At 43.7% G+C, this 13,818-nt stretch overlaps 1 protein-coding gene across 1 annotated transcript in view; it reads right to left on the reverse strand.

The window, feature by feature from the left end:
• Window positions 1-13,818, reverse strand: part of LOC120937353 (interleukin-20 receptor subunit alpha-like) — a 54,958-nt gene that overhangs the window by 28,521 nt on the left and 12,619 nt on the right. Inside the window, exon 2 of the mRNA XM_040350508.1 lies at window positions 428-451. Coding sequence (XP_040206442.1) covers window positions 428-451 — 24 coding nt within the window. The remainder of the gene's footprint in view (window positions 1-427; window positions 452-13,818) is intronic.

Here is a 13,818-nt window from a genome sequence, read left to right on the forward strand (position 1 = left end):
AGATGTCAATGCAGGTTCTTGCACTGAAATCACACGGAAATAGTTGAGGAACCTTCGGTCGCTGCAATGGTTCCATTGCGACATATGGGGTGCGACTTGGCATGCAACTTTGAACTGTCAAGTCGCATAACGAGTTGCACTGGTGTGAACCAGTGCTAAGAATTAGGAACAAATCTGATATGAAGTTGTGAGCAAGCACAGAACTTTTTTTGATGGGCTAGGTAAGCTGTAGATGTGCAAGAAGGTAAAAACCTGAAATGCAGTTTCTTGGCAAACACATTAGTATAAAAAATATTTAAATTTTGTGTTGATCAAAAGAATTATGTGGACCTGTCGAACTATACAATCTATCAGACAATTGTACTGTATATAATTTGATAAAGTGAACTTTTGGAAACCCACTTCCATATAATTTTGTAAAACTTACTTTTGTTCCTGGACCCACTTTTTCCTAGAAAAACAAAGAGAAAATATAAATAATGTGTGAATGCAAGATCCCTGCATAGCATAATATTAACCATAGTCTCTGATAAAAAAAAATATATATATATAATTAAAAAATACTTTTACTCGATTTAGAAACTAACTTCAATGATTCTTATTGGATCTAGACTTTACCTATGAAGAGTAAAGCAACAGGTTAATTTAACTGCCACATTCCCCAGATACACATGCTTAGCTTTCATTTATTCTCTACCAGCTCCTCTGAATGATAGAGGAAGCCCTGTGTAGGCAAACAACCACCAACAGTTTTAATTGTTTCGCAGGTTTCATAGAAATCGTTGACAGGAGGTTGTTTTGGTCCATTTAGTCAGTGTTACAATTCAAATCTAGCTGAAAATGAGTGAAATTCCCTGAATAGTGCCACATGTAGGTCTTAGCTAAGTAGAGGGTAAGGCGAGCAGTGGTTGGGGGAAGTTGGCTCTACACAGGCACTGGAAAGTTTACAATACTTCTATAAAAGGAATATTAAGGGCCAGATCCACAAAGAAATTACGCCGGCGTATCTATTGATACGCCGCGTAATTTCAAAGTTCCCACGTCATATCTTTGTTTTGTATCCACAAAACAAGATACGACGGAATGAGGGATCGATCCGACAGGCGTACGTCTTAGTACGCCGTCGGATCGTAGGTGTATATTTACGCTGGCCGCTAGGTGGCGTTTCCGTCGAATTCCGCGACGAGTATGCAAATTAGCTAGATACGGCGATCCACGAACGTACGTCTGGCCGGCGCATTTTTTTACGTCATTTGCGTTCGGCTTTTTCCGGCGTATAGTTATAGCTGCTATATGGTGGCGTACTCAATGTTAAGTATGGCAGTCTTCCCCGCGTTGAAATTTGAATTTTTTACATCTTTTGCGTAAGTCGTTCGCGAATAGGGATAGAATGACGTCACCATCGTAAGCATTGGCTTGTTCCGGTTTAATTTCGAGCATGCGCACTGGTATACCCCCACGGATGGCACATGCGCCGTTAAAAAAAAAACGTTGTTTACGTCAAGTCACAACGTATTTACATAAAACACGCCCCCACCACATCGATTTGAATTGCGCGCCTTTACGCTGCCAAAGATACACTACACCGCCATAACTTACGGCGCACATTCTTTGAGGATTCGAAAAAAAAAGTCAGTTACGGCGGCGTAGTGTATCTTAGATACGCTACGCCCGGCGGAAATATGCACCGATGTATGTGGATCTGCCCCTAAGTGTTTACATAATTTCTTATTATAGTAAAAAAATTACATGTCAGTAAGATAAAACAGGTCCAAGGCAGGTAACATCTGCTAAACTATCATATTTAGCTAACTCATAGTGCTCTGGGACTTCTTTGTCATTTATTAAATGTTTATTTGTAAATTGAAAATTGTATTTATAGTAAAAATAGATAATAAATGACATTTTAAAATGTATACACTTGAAAACATTAACCCCAAATCCTATTGTTCATTGCAATCTCTATATTGCTTAGCATAGTAAAATTTGCCCTAAACAACCATTTTCTCTTAGGTGCAATCCTCAGATAATAATAAATATCAGTTGTGGAGTCTGTACAGGGATTCTATAGACATTTCTGATATTTCGTGTAAGACTGCATCCTTTTTCGTTTGAACACCAAAACTGTATTTTCAAATGGGAATGCTATAGCAAACTTTAAACTGCCACTAGCAATGTCATTGCTATAAGTATTTATGTAGGTAAAGAGGATCCCATAATATAAAACAATGTTCAAAAAACAGGTTTCCTGTAATACTTGTTAAACCACTGAAACAGGAAGTGTGCAAACACATACTATAACCATCTGGTGAAGACTGTGGTTACAGAAAAGATATCCACATTCTATTTATCTCTGTTTTATTTATGTTTTTTTTTTCTCTGACACCCATATTCATATTGTGTAGCAACATTTTGATATATTGTGTCTGTAAAGAATTCTTGGCATTAGAAGGAGGTATAGAGCCCCATCATTGGTGTCAGTGGGTGGGGTAGCTCCCCATCGGTTTTAGTGGATGGAATAATGGCCCATTGTTGGTGTCAGTAGGAGGAATAGTGTTCCATAATTTATATTAGTTGGAGGAATTAAGCAGCGTTTTGCCGCGATTTGCGTCTGAAACACGAAAACTTTTGCGTCTGAACCCAAAATTTTGCTTCTGAAAAAACGAGCCTATGTGTGCATGGACACATAGGATAACATTAAATGTGTTCAGGGGCAGTTGAAAAAAATGCCCAAATGCCTCTGAACTCGAGTTTACCAGCGTCTCGTGTGCATGGGGCCTTATGCTCCATTGTTAAAGTGAGGAGGAGGAATAGTGCCCTAACGTTGGTGTCAGTAACAAAAATTATGCCCCATTGTTTGCATCAGTAAGAGTAATAGTGACTTGCATCAGTGCAAAGAAAAGTGCCCCAAAGGCAGAAGTGGCCGCGTTCGGTCCCGGGGCTGCAGTTTGAAGACCACTGATCTAGATCAAAGGTATACTGTTTCGAGGGATTGTTCCTAATTTGAAACAGTACCTCCGTCCCTCTTTTCTCCTCACTTGTCGCTCATTTGGTCTGATCAATAAAGTTGTAGATAAAATTCACTATTTAGCTTTAAAAAGTGTTTCACAGTGCTAAACATTTCGTCCAATTTCTAAATTGCTGCATTTGTAATTTTCAAAAGCCAGTATAAAGGAATAGTAGTAGTAAAAAAACAGCACTTGTGGGTTTAACTAATCCCTTTTTGTTGAAATCTCCTTTATGGGGTGTGTCCCATGCCTACAGGTATGTATACCTCACCCCCCTGTGCAAGCATAAAGTGATTTTATCCCGCAGTTACAAACCCTAAGGCCCCGTACACATGAGAGGATCTATCCGCTGGTATTTATCCGCGGATCAGTTCCAGCGGATAGATCCTGTGGTGTGTATGGCCCAGCGGATATTTTTCCGCGGATATTTTTCGGGCCGATGGATTTCTAGCGGATAAAAATTTCTTAGCATGCTAAGAAATCTATTCGCTGGAATCCTGTCCAGCGGATTGATCCGGTGGTCTGTACAGACTCACCGGATCAATCCGTCCGATCCCCTCCCTCGCATGCGTCGTAATGATTCGACGCATGCGTGGGAAGTCTTTACCTTCACGCATCGCGCACGTCGCTGTGTCATCATCGCGGCGACGGCGCGACACGTCACCGCGGATGGATTCCGCGCGGATTTCGATCGGATGGTTAGTACAACCATCAGATCAAAATCCGCCAGAGGATTTATCCGCGGGAACGGTCCGGAGGACCGTTTCCAGCGGATAATCCTCTCGTGTGTATTAGGCCTTAGTATACATGTACGGGAAGTAAAACTTGTGCTGCAGGCAGGGGCGGACTGACCATTGAGGCACTCAGGCACTGCCCGAGGGCCCCATGCCCCAACCCAGCAGGGTTGCCAGGCTCAGTAAAACCAGGGACAGTATGTAAAAATCTGTGTTTTTTTTACATCTGTCCCTGATATGTCCAAAACCGACATGCTTTTGATGTGAAAATCCCGAGATTTTAGCTGCCCCGCCTCTGTACTGCCTCCTGGCTTGGTGGCCATCTGTAAGCCCAGGGGCCAAAAATCTTCTATTGCCCGGGGGCCCCATGAGTTGTCAGTCCGCCCCTGGCTGCAGGTAAAGCTGTTGCTTTACATGACATAGCGCTGTAACCTGGGTGCAAGGCAATGCACAGAACAATGTAAATGTGAATTGTTGTGTTTTAAAGAACGTTTTTAATAAAAGGATTTTACACCTGTGAGATTCTTTTTCCTTTTTTGATGGATCCTGCACTGGGAGAGAGAGAGCGATTTGCTTCGGAGGAGTGAGAGATTGTGGTCCGGGGGGCCCCTCCTTTAAAAGGGGAAAAAAAAGTGCTACATGACCCACTGCACACTCAGGGATCATGGTGATCCGTAAGCAGCTTGTGTTATTGTTGGTTGCACAAGGGTGGTTTGATTCCACAGAAGATGATGTGATTTATTGAAGAATTCAACAAAGCACTTAAAGCGGAGGTCCCACTTAAATATTAGAAGCCAGCAGTTAAAAATACAGCAGCTGCTGACTTTTTATATACGGACACTTACCTGTCTATGGTGCCTGTCTATGGTGCCCGTGATGTCAGCAGCCGAAGCCAAGCAATCGCTCGGCTCTTGGCTGCCCCTGCCGCCATCCTTGGTGAGGGAATCAGGAAATGAAGCGTTGCAGCTTCACTTCCTGATTCCCTACTGCGCATTCGAGAGTAGTGATGCGCGTCTTCACTGGTCCCCGCTGTGTTCTGGGAGCTGTGTGTCTCCCAGAAGCCAGCAGGGGCACAGAGTAAGTACCGGAAGTGGCGTAGATCACCGAGGTGATCTATGCCAGGAAGTAGGAGAAAATACCTGTATCATACAGAGAGACTGCCTTGCATTTTCAGCCTACTAAATAAGTGTGTCCTTAGAGGAAATAAGTGAAGACATATAGGGTTCCTCAAATTAGTGTTGTCCAGCAACAGCAGCAGTTTCTCCAAGGGAGTTTGCATAGGTGTTACAGGGCTGGTTTTAAACAGGGCAGTAGGTTTGCATTTTTGATAGCAGAGTAAGAATTTGTCAGCAGGGATTACATGCTCTGATTGCATAGTTTGGAACCTTTTAATGTACCAGCAGTAAAAAGCTCATGAACAAATAAAAAAATTAAGGCCCCATACTCACGACCAAACATGTCTGCTGAAACTGGTCCGCAGGCCAGTTTCAGCAGACATGTTTGGTCGTGTGTGGGCGCGAGCGGGCCGAATTCCAGCAAACATTTGCCCGCCGGGCCTTTTCCCAGCGGACAAATATTCCTGGACTTGTTTTAAAACAGTCCGCTGGAATCCTGCCCGCTCGGACATGTACGGTCGTCAGTACAGACCTACCGTACATGTCCAGGCGCCCGCCGTCCCTCGCATGCGTCGAATGACTTCGACGCATGCGTGGAAGCATTTTAAAGGCGGGCCGCCCACGTCGCTGCGTCATTGTCGCGGCGACACCGCGTCATCGACGCGGCGACACCGCGGACACGCCCCGCGTATTGTTTACGCGCGGACTTCTGTACGATGGTGTGTACAACCATCGTACAGAAGCCCTCTGGCAGACATGTATGGTGAAAACGGTCCGACGGTTGTCCGTGTGTACCCGGCCTAAGAAGGGCCAGTATCCTGAACTAGGGGCCAATAGGAACTAGGTAGATATGGATTGCCTCATATAGGATTGACAAAGCAAAGGTGTTTTAGTGAGGCTATAATTGAGTTCATGCCTGGTAAGTTACCCATTGTTTGTATGAATCGCATTACATAAGGAAATTTGGTATGAACATGAAGTGGTAGTCCCCATATTGTCCAAGTAAAAGCACTGATACGTTTTAAATTATAAAAGATATACATTTGTTTGCTAGGAAATTGTTTTTCAAAAGAATGTATTAAAAACCATCCTGGTCTCTGGATGTTGTCTTCCTAGGAGACAGGATATGATGCGGCAATACGGCAATACAGGGCGCAGTGATGACGCAATCGCGTACCTTTGGCACGATTTGCATCATTTTCTCGCGCATGCGCAGTATATTAGGAACGCCCGCATTGTATACCGGCGCTATTCCTTCCTCACTTGAGTAGGGCATGCATGATCCACTAATGTGGAGCCATGCCATATACACCAGGACAACCAGCAGCACACTAGAACCTTGCAAAACCTGTAAATATTGTAAGTAAATATATGAATATGAATAGTTGTTTGTGCCTGTATGTATATTTTCAGATGTAATCATATACATGGTCATATAAAATACTTATTTGCTCTTCAATTGAATTGTTTTTTTTTTACACAAAAAGTGTAGCTGCTGGCTTTTAATAAACTGACACTTACCTGCTCCAGCGTTCCAGCGACGCGCCGGCCGGGGGTCCGCTCCTCTCCCCCCTCCCCGGCCGGCGTCTTCATTGTCACTGTGGGCACCCGGCCTTGACAGCTTTCGGCTTCACGGCCGGGCACCCACTGCGCATGCGCGAGCGGCACTGCGCATGCGCGCACGGCCCGGCGCTGCGCTGTTTGATTGGACAGGCGATCGCCTGGGACCTGTCACGTGTCCCAGGCGATCGCCTACAGGGAGGGGCTGCAGCCCCTCGGCGGAAGGAGGAAGTGGGACAGGAAGTCCCCTTCTCCTGAAGCCCCCACTCCCCCCCCCAAAAAAATGACATGCCAAATGTGGCATGTAAGGGGGAGAGGAGTGGGTTAAGAGGAAGTTCCATTTTTGGGTGGAACTCCTCTTTAGGAATGAGCAGAGGAGAAGCTGCAACATGCCTGAGCTCATTCCTACTGATGAAATGTCCAGTGTCTCATTGTTAACATATTTCTTGTTAGTATATTTGCATACAACACACCTGATCCTCTCCTAGTAATGCTCCTAGACTGAGTTTTGCTGTAAAGAAAACTACAAGAGACTGAAAGCAAAACAGACTCAGGTAAATAGAGAAATTGCATTATTAAATACAGTTATAGATTGTTAGTTAATACCCAAAAATGTTATTATTTTTATATTTGTTAAAGTTCAGCTTTAAACAAAGATGGTGCTGATAAAGATAGGATTGGATCTTGGCATGTTCTCCCATTGTCATTGCTGGCAACTCACTTACAGAAGCAGACAGTAGACAATGCAGAGTGATTTTTGTACATTTCCTTCATGGTGGTGTTGTATGCCTAGAATCATGTACACTAAAATTTATATATGTAGCACTACCCCCGAAGGAGCTGCTGGTTTAGATTTGGGTTTTGCACATTACCTCTAAGTTCGTTGTCAGGGGAAGAAAGTCTGTAGAAATTACAATGTCCAAACAAGATGTAAAACCTTCAACTGTTAGGTTTTATTTTTGCTGCATAAAACTTGTGAAGAAAGTGAAGAGTATAGAGAGAAGGGGAAGGTTCAGGTACGCGGTACAGAATGCACAAAAATGTCTAAAGTTCCAGTATTCACCACTCTCTTGAGAGTGGGTATTGCTCACCCGGATAGATGCCTCTCACATGGCCTAGCAGCCGGAATGATGCACGGGAACCAATATGAGAACAGTCTCTGCCACAGACTGTCTGAAAATGATCATGGCTAGCCAGGAATCCTCTGACACAGGATTAAAGTCCTGAACTTCCAGCCTTACAGCAAAGAGCCTTTAAGCCAATCCAGTGGACTGTAACATAAGTAGAGCTGTGGATCCCTGTATAACAAAGTCACCAGGCCTATCCCGAGACATTAGCTTGCTTTGCTTGGTCTCCTCCAGGGCAGGTCCTCCCCCCGGTTTCCTTCGTTAAGCAGATTCCCCCACTTGGATGGACAGCTTGGGATCCCCTTTTGAATCATAGGCCCCAGCAAGCATAGCTGGGCCTACTAAATAGAGATGCAGCCTCGGACCAACGTGGGCCCGGGGCTGGAATCACACACACATACCTCGCGCCAGGGGGGCCACGAGGCAAAGGACCCCGAAAGATGGCGTACCACTTCCCAGCATACACATCGGGGCACCACTCCCACTGGACTGCTGCCGAGAAGGGTCACCCAATACACTATGGTTTGCCTGTGTTCCAACATAGGCCGGAGGTGGTAACGCCACCTACAGGCAACAGGGGAAAATCCTATCAAGCACAACCATAGCCAGAACAGAGGGTAATTTCAATGGAATTCAATAAAGTCTGAGTCCACTATTTGCTCAGACACCCTCTAAATTTATAATAGCGCCCTAGTCATTGGGAGAAGGGCACTACATATATATATATATATATATATATATATATATATATATAATATATATATATATATAGTTTATTGGTCATAAAGTGTGCTATCCTGCTTTATCCCTCGTAGGAGTTTCTAGTTCCAGAAAGGCTTGTAACCTTTATGCTGACTTTATATATGACTTTAAAGCAGTCTTTCTCAACCTTAATAATGCAAAAAATTTTTAAATAATGTTATGGTCTTAGGGAAGTCCTTACTTCATCTACATTTCACATGAGTGTGATGGTTAAGGACAAGGACGCACCTTACATTTGTGATGAGTGGGGATAAATCCCCTCTTACACATAGCTAAAAACATCATGGATTTCAGTGGCAAATTATCTTGGAGCCAGAAATGGCTCCTTGCTCAGGGAACCCCCTAGCAACCTCTGAAGGAACCCTAGGGTTACACGGATCTCTCGAGAAAGGTTGCTTTAGACTGAGGAATCATGTTAACAAAACAAAAAAATAACAATAGTCCTTTCCCATATATAGTACTTAAAGAGAAGTAAGGGGATTTAATTTTTTTTCATTTTTATACTTACCTAGGTGGATGCGGCATCGGTCCTCCACACCGAGAACCGAGCGATCGAACACTGCCGATTGCTCGGTTCTCAATGCTCCCCGAGCAGAGAGTTGTAGGCGGTCAATCATCAGCTCTCCGCTCTGCTTCTTCATGCTTACTGGAGCGCTGAGCTGTGAAGTGGCAGGGAGTAGCAGTCTCAGGCTCTCATCAGCTCGCTGAGAGGCTGAGACGGGTGTCAGTCCGGGCACCTGGCGGATCCAGACTTCCATTGTCGGGATGACAAAGTGCCTGTACTGATTTCTGTGATGTCAGCAGGAGGGTCACAGGAGGACTTTGTCTGGACTTCTCCTTTAAAGTGTTTGTTACCCTAAAAAATGGATCCTGTTCACTTAAAGTATAAATAACAGCACAGTGCTTGTGCTGTGTAATTTGGCCCCCTGTATCACCTGAAATACCTGACTGATCATGCCTGGTTCTGCCCTCCCATTTGTAAACTGACCAAGGTACCTGAGTCCTGACACTGTGGTCAGTTTACCTACCTCCATCATCCGCAGCACTCCTCTCTGCTCTCCTGTTTCCTTCCCCCCCCTCCCCGCCTGTCAGCTCTGTCCACTCCACGATCCTCCCCTCCTGCTGCTATGATATGTATACTATACGCATGCGATCCCCTCTGTTAAATAACATTGTGTGCCTGTGCTGTATAAAAAAGATGCAGATTTGTACCTATATCACAGCGTCTTCTGACCCTCACGTGACTCCTCGACTCTCTCTCCTCTTTCCTTCCTTCCTCCCTGGTTGACGTCAGAAGAAGTTCTTAGCCCCACCCACTATAGCTGTTAGCCGGGGAGAGGAGAGAGCCGAGGAGTCACGTGAGTGCCGGCAGATGCTCTGATATAGGCAGATCGGCATCTTTTTTTTTATACAGCACAGGCACAGGGACACATAATGTTATTTAAAGAGGAACTGCAGTCTGCTAACATCATTTGTAATAAAAACATATTTGCCATTCTGAAACTTCCCTCCGACCACTTTACATATTATTTTATTTATACTGTGATTCTGTACTTGCCAAATATGCCACAGAAATCTCTCTCCACTGAGTCTGGCTGCAATCATTTTAACTGTGGGCAGCTGAAGCTGCTGCCTGTTCACTTCCTGGATTTACACAGACACACAACTCCAGCTCTGCAGCTCTCATTGGCCCTCTTACGACTCACCCCCCTCCCTTCCTGGCAACCTTTCATGAGAGTGAGAGAGAGAGAGCTGTGAATGATGTCATAAGCCTAGGCTTTTTTTTCCAGACAAGAAACAGGAAGTGGGCTGTATAAGGTATTTACTGGCAGAAAAATTTTTTTTTTACTATCCAAAGTTAAAACAACAAGGGCAAAAGATTTACAGTAATAGATGGAAAGATGAAAAACATACTGAAGTTCTGCTTTAACAGAGGGGATGGTATGCTTATACAATAGTGGCTTAACAGACACTTTAAAGGGTTCATTTTATATTAATAATGTTTCCCAGTTATGTAGAAAACTAAAACTCCCACCACTTGTCACACTCCCTCTGGCCACTGGAAGCAAAAGATTAGAACCCCTTTCAGAGTACATCTATTATTAATTTAGTTTTTTATTGACCATGCTTTTCAGTATATTACTTTCGTTTTATATACTTTGGGAGATAATCTGTTTCAAATAGCAGCTGTTCTAATGTTTGTGCTTGATAATAAAGTGTATTTCGTTTGGTTGGCAGTTCTCATTTTAAAACTCTTCACTAAGCATAACTGTACAGGTATCTCAGAAACACGTGTTATTTTGGACATTGATCAGTTTTGTTTCGTACAAGACAAGTGGAAATAAAAGGGAGTGGTGGTATTTATAGTACGCACTGAAACTCACGTACCTTTTCTGGAGGTGTAGACATTTTTTGTAGCTAAGAAAATAGAGAACTGTAGCAAATCAATCTTTTTTAAAGTCTTCCATTGTTTACCCAGGCAGGGCAAAGCACTAGGTTAATTTAACTGCCACCCCCAGGGCTGGACTGGAACAAAAATTTGGCCCTGGACTTCATCCAGACTGGCCCACTTTGACAGGTCTCTCCCATGGGGGCCAGACAACTTCCGCACCCCCCCGGTCACCCAAGCCCCCTCTCCCCCTTCACTAGCCACTAGCTGTTCTACTTTATTAGAGTAGAATGGCTGGAACTGGTACTCTTATAGGCAGTACCAGTGGGGAAGCTAGACATTATTTCACCCGGGGAAAATAATCTGTTTGGTGCCCCCCTTATGGGACAAGATTAGGCAGAAGTGAAAAACTCCCAGGCCATAGCTGTTGAGTGAGCTGTCTGTTCCCTCCCCCATGCTCCTCTGTGGTCCCCCCTGCTCTTCTGGTCCTCCCCCTGCTTCTTTGTTCCCCCCAGGTGAGCGCTGTGGGAAGGGAGAGACAGAGTAGCAGAGGGGGCGGTGGTCCGCTGTCACTGAAGCTGGCCCACTGAGCCATCGGGCCACCAGGAAACTCCCTGTAGTCCCAATGGCCAGTCCATCCCTGGCCACCCCCTACAACTACTCATACTTTTTTTTAGTCTCTGGGAACAAAGCGAGTGAGGCAAAATGTTGGGGGCTTTCTCCCCACGTCCATACGAAAATGATAGGTGCCTTAGCAGGTAATTCCCAAACACAAGTGCAGTCACATGAGATGAAAAGTTAGCGAGTCAGAAGATTCAGAAGATTGCTTCCAGTGCTAGACTGGAGGTAAGGGCGAGTGAAATAAGATGTTGCAGTTACTTGAGCATATGGCTTTGCCAGCATAGATTCACTTTAAAGGGGAGGTTCACCCAAAAGGGAACCTCCGCTTTTTGGAACCCCCCTCCAGTGTCACATTTGACACCTTTCAGGTGGGAAGGGGGTGTATAATACAGGTATTTGCACCATTTCCGGGTATAGACTCCCTCGGGAGTCCTGCCCCTTTGCGTCACCCCCCCCGTTGTGTTCTGGGAAACATAGCGGGGACCAGTGAGGACGGCGCAGCGCGACTCGCGCGTGCACAGTAGGGAACCAGGCAGTGAAGCTGCAGCGATTCACTTCCCGATGCCCTCACCGAGGATGGCGGTGGGGGAAGCCGAGAGCCGAGTGGTTGCTCGCCCTTCGGCTGCCGACATTTTGGGCGAAATGGACAGGTAAGTGTCCATTTTTTAAAAGTCAGCAGCTGCAATCAATATTTGTAGCTGCTGGCTTTAAAAAAAAAAATTCAGGTGAACCCCCGTTTTAAGGTTATAATAAAAAGTAGTGAAGAATATTAAACTGATAGATCATTTTTTCATCCACTCATTATTAGTTAATTAACAAACATCCTCTAGAAATGTAATAACAAGAAATCCAAGCCTACTTTTTTTTAATATATATATATTTACCCCTAATTTACAGATTATACAATTTTTTTAAAATTAAACTGGGTTGAATAAATCATGCCCAACAAAATAACAGAAGAGAAATACTAGCAATAAAAAAAATATATACATTATCTAATAATAGGTAAGGGAATTTTGACATTAAAATACAAAACTGGCTGCTATCAACAGAAAAACATTTATTTGTATGCAAAACATTTGAGAATCGAAAAAAAAAAAATATTTCTAGAAGGGATTTTTCTATATTTAGGACAATTCCTAAGAAAAAGTTTAGTTCAATAATTAATATGTAGTTATCTTCTTGAATCTGTTTTTTTTTTTCATATGCATTTTGTTTTATATGTAGCAGTACCACTGTAGGGGCCGCTATATGATGTAGCCCACCTGTCACCCTGCCCAGCCTGACATTCACTTCCCAGTCATTTTTGAGACAATGAACAGTTCATGTGATTGTTTTGTATTTTGATTGATGGTTTTGAAATTGGATAGGGATAGGAATATATGGGATGCCCAGTAGAACAAGTAATTGGTTGATTGTGTATCAATCAGTTGGGACAACCATATACACTTGGCTACTCCAGACTCCTCTGGCACTTCACTTGCTTGCAGACTGTTACTCTCTCTCTCTCTCTCTCTCTCTCTCTCAAGCACATCACTTACTCCAGGCACATCTAGGTATCTGGGTATTTTAAGGAGGCCTGCCCCCTGCCAATACTAGTTGGGGATTGGTCAGGGCTCCCTGAGATATCCCAGACTGCTCCTCCCCACTTCCCCTCCTTTACTTCTAGAATCGTCTAGAAGCAAGAGGGAGGTGACAGTGGAGTGATGCTGTCTGTGAGTCAACAGTTGCTGCTCTAGGCCACTCCCAGCCCACACAGATCAAAACAAATAGGTCTAGCTTCCAGCTAGACCTGCTTAAATGTACCTGCTCTCACAAAAATCTAACTCTAGCACCTACCAATGTAGAGGGTGCTACATATAGAACAAATGTTTCAATGATGGTTTGGCCTATATGATGAAATGCCTCTCTGTATTTTGGAAACAGTGGAATAACCCCCATTTAACAAATTCCTTAATTTGAAACTGTTTAATAGGGATAGAATGTATTTGTAACGTAATTTTTTTTTTGTATTATATTGTACAATTACTATGAATCCTAAACAAGGTCAAATGGTGAGCAGCTGAATTATTGTTAGGATAATTGAGCTGCTTATTTATATTTTTTATGTTTATACTATGGATTTTTTTATTGGAAGATGTAATAGCTAAAGCCCCATCAGGTTTTTTTTTGCCATCTGTGTCTCTTCTGAGAGATTTCCCTTTACTTTCTGTACTGTAGACACAACAGGACGTTAGAGGAAATGTTCCCAAAAAAAGGAAAATGCCTTCTTAGAGCTATCTTGCTTTGCATGTAATGAGTATATCTCATATATTTGTTTTATTATAGCTTTGCTGCAAAAGGCCTGACTGTTGCTTGCTGCTGTGTGTAGTTCTAATCTATTGAGAAGGCTTCAACCATGCTGACCCATATGGCTTCTACAGACCAATAGCAATACTCCATCCAGAGGCTTGCTATTGTGTGTCCCTACTGGGTGTTTTTTGCAGTACACCCACCGGGCAT

Source organism: Rana temporaria, chromosome 4 (genome assembly GCF_905171775.1).
Source record: "Rana temporaria chromosome 4, aRanTem1.1, whole genome shotgun sequence".
Classification (NCBI taxonomy): domain Eukaryota; kingdom Metazoa; phylum Chordata; class Amphibia; order Anura; family Ranidae; genus Rana; species Rana temporaria.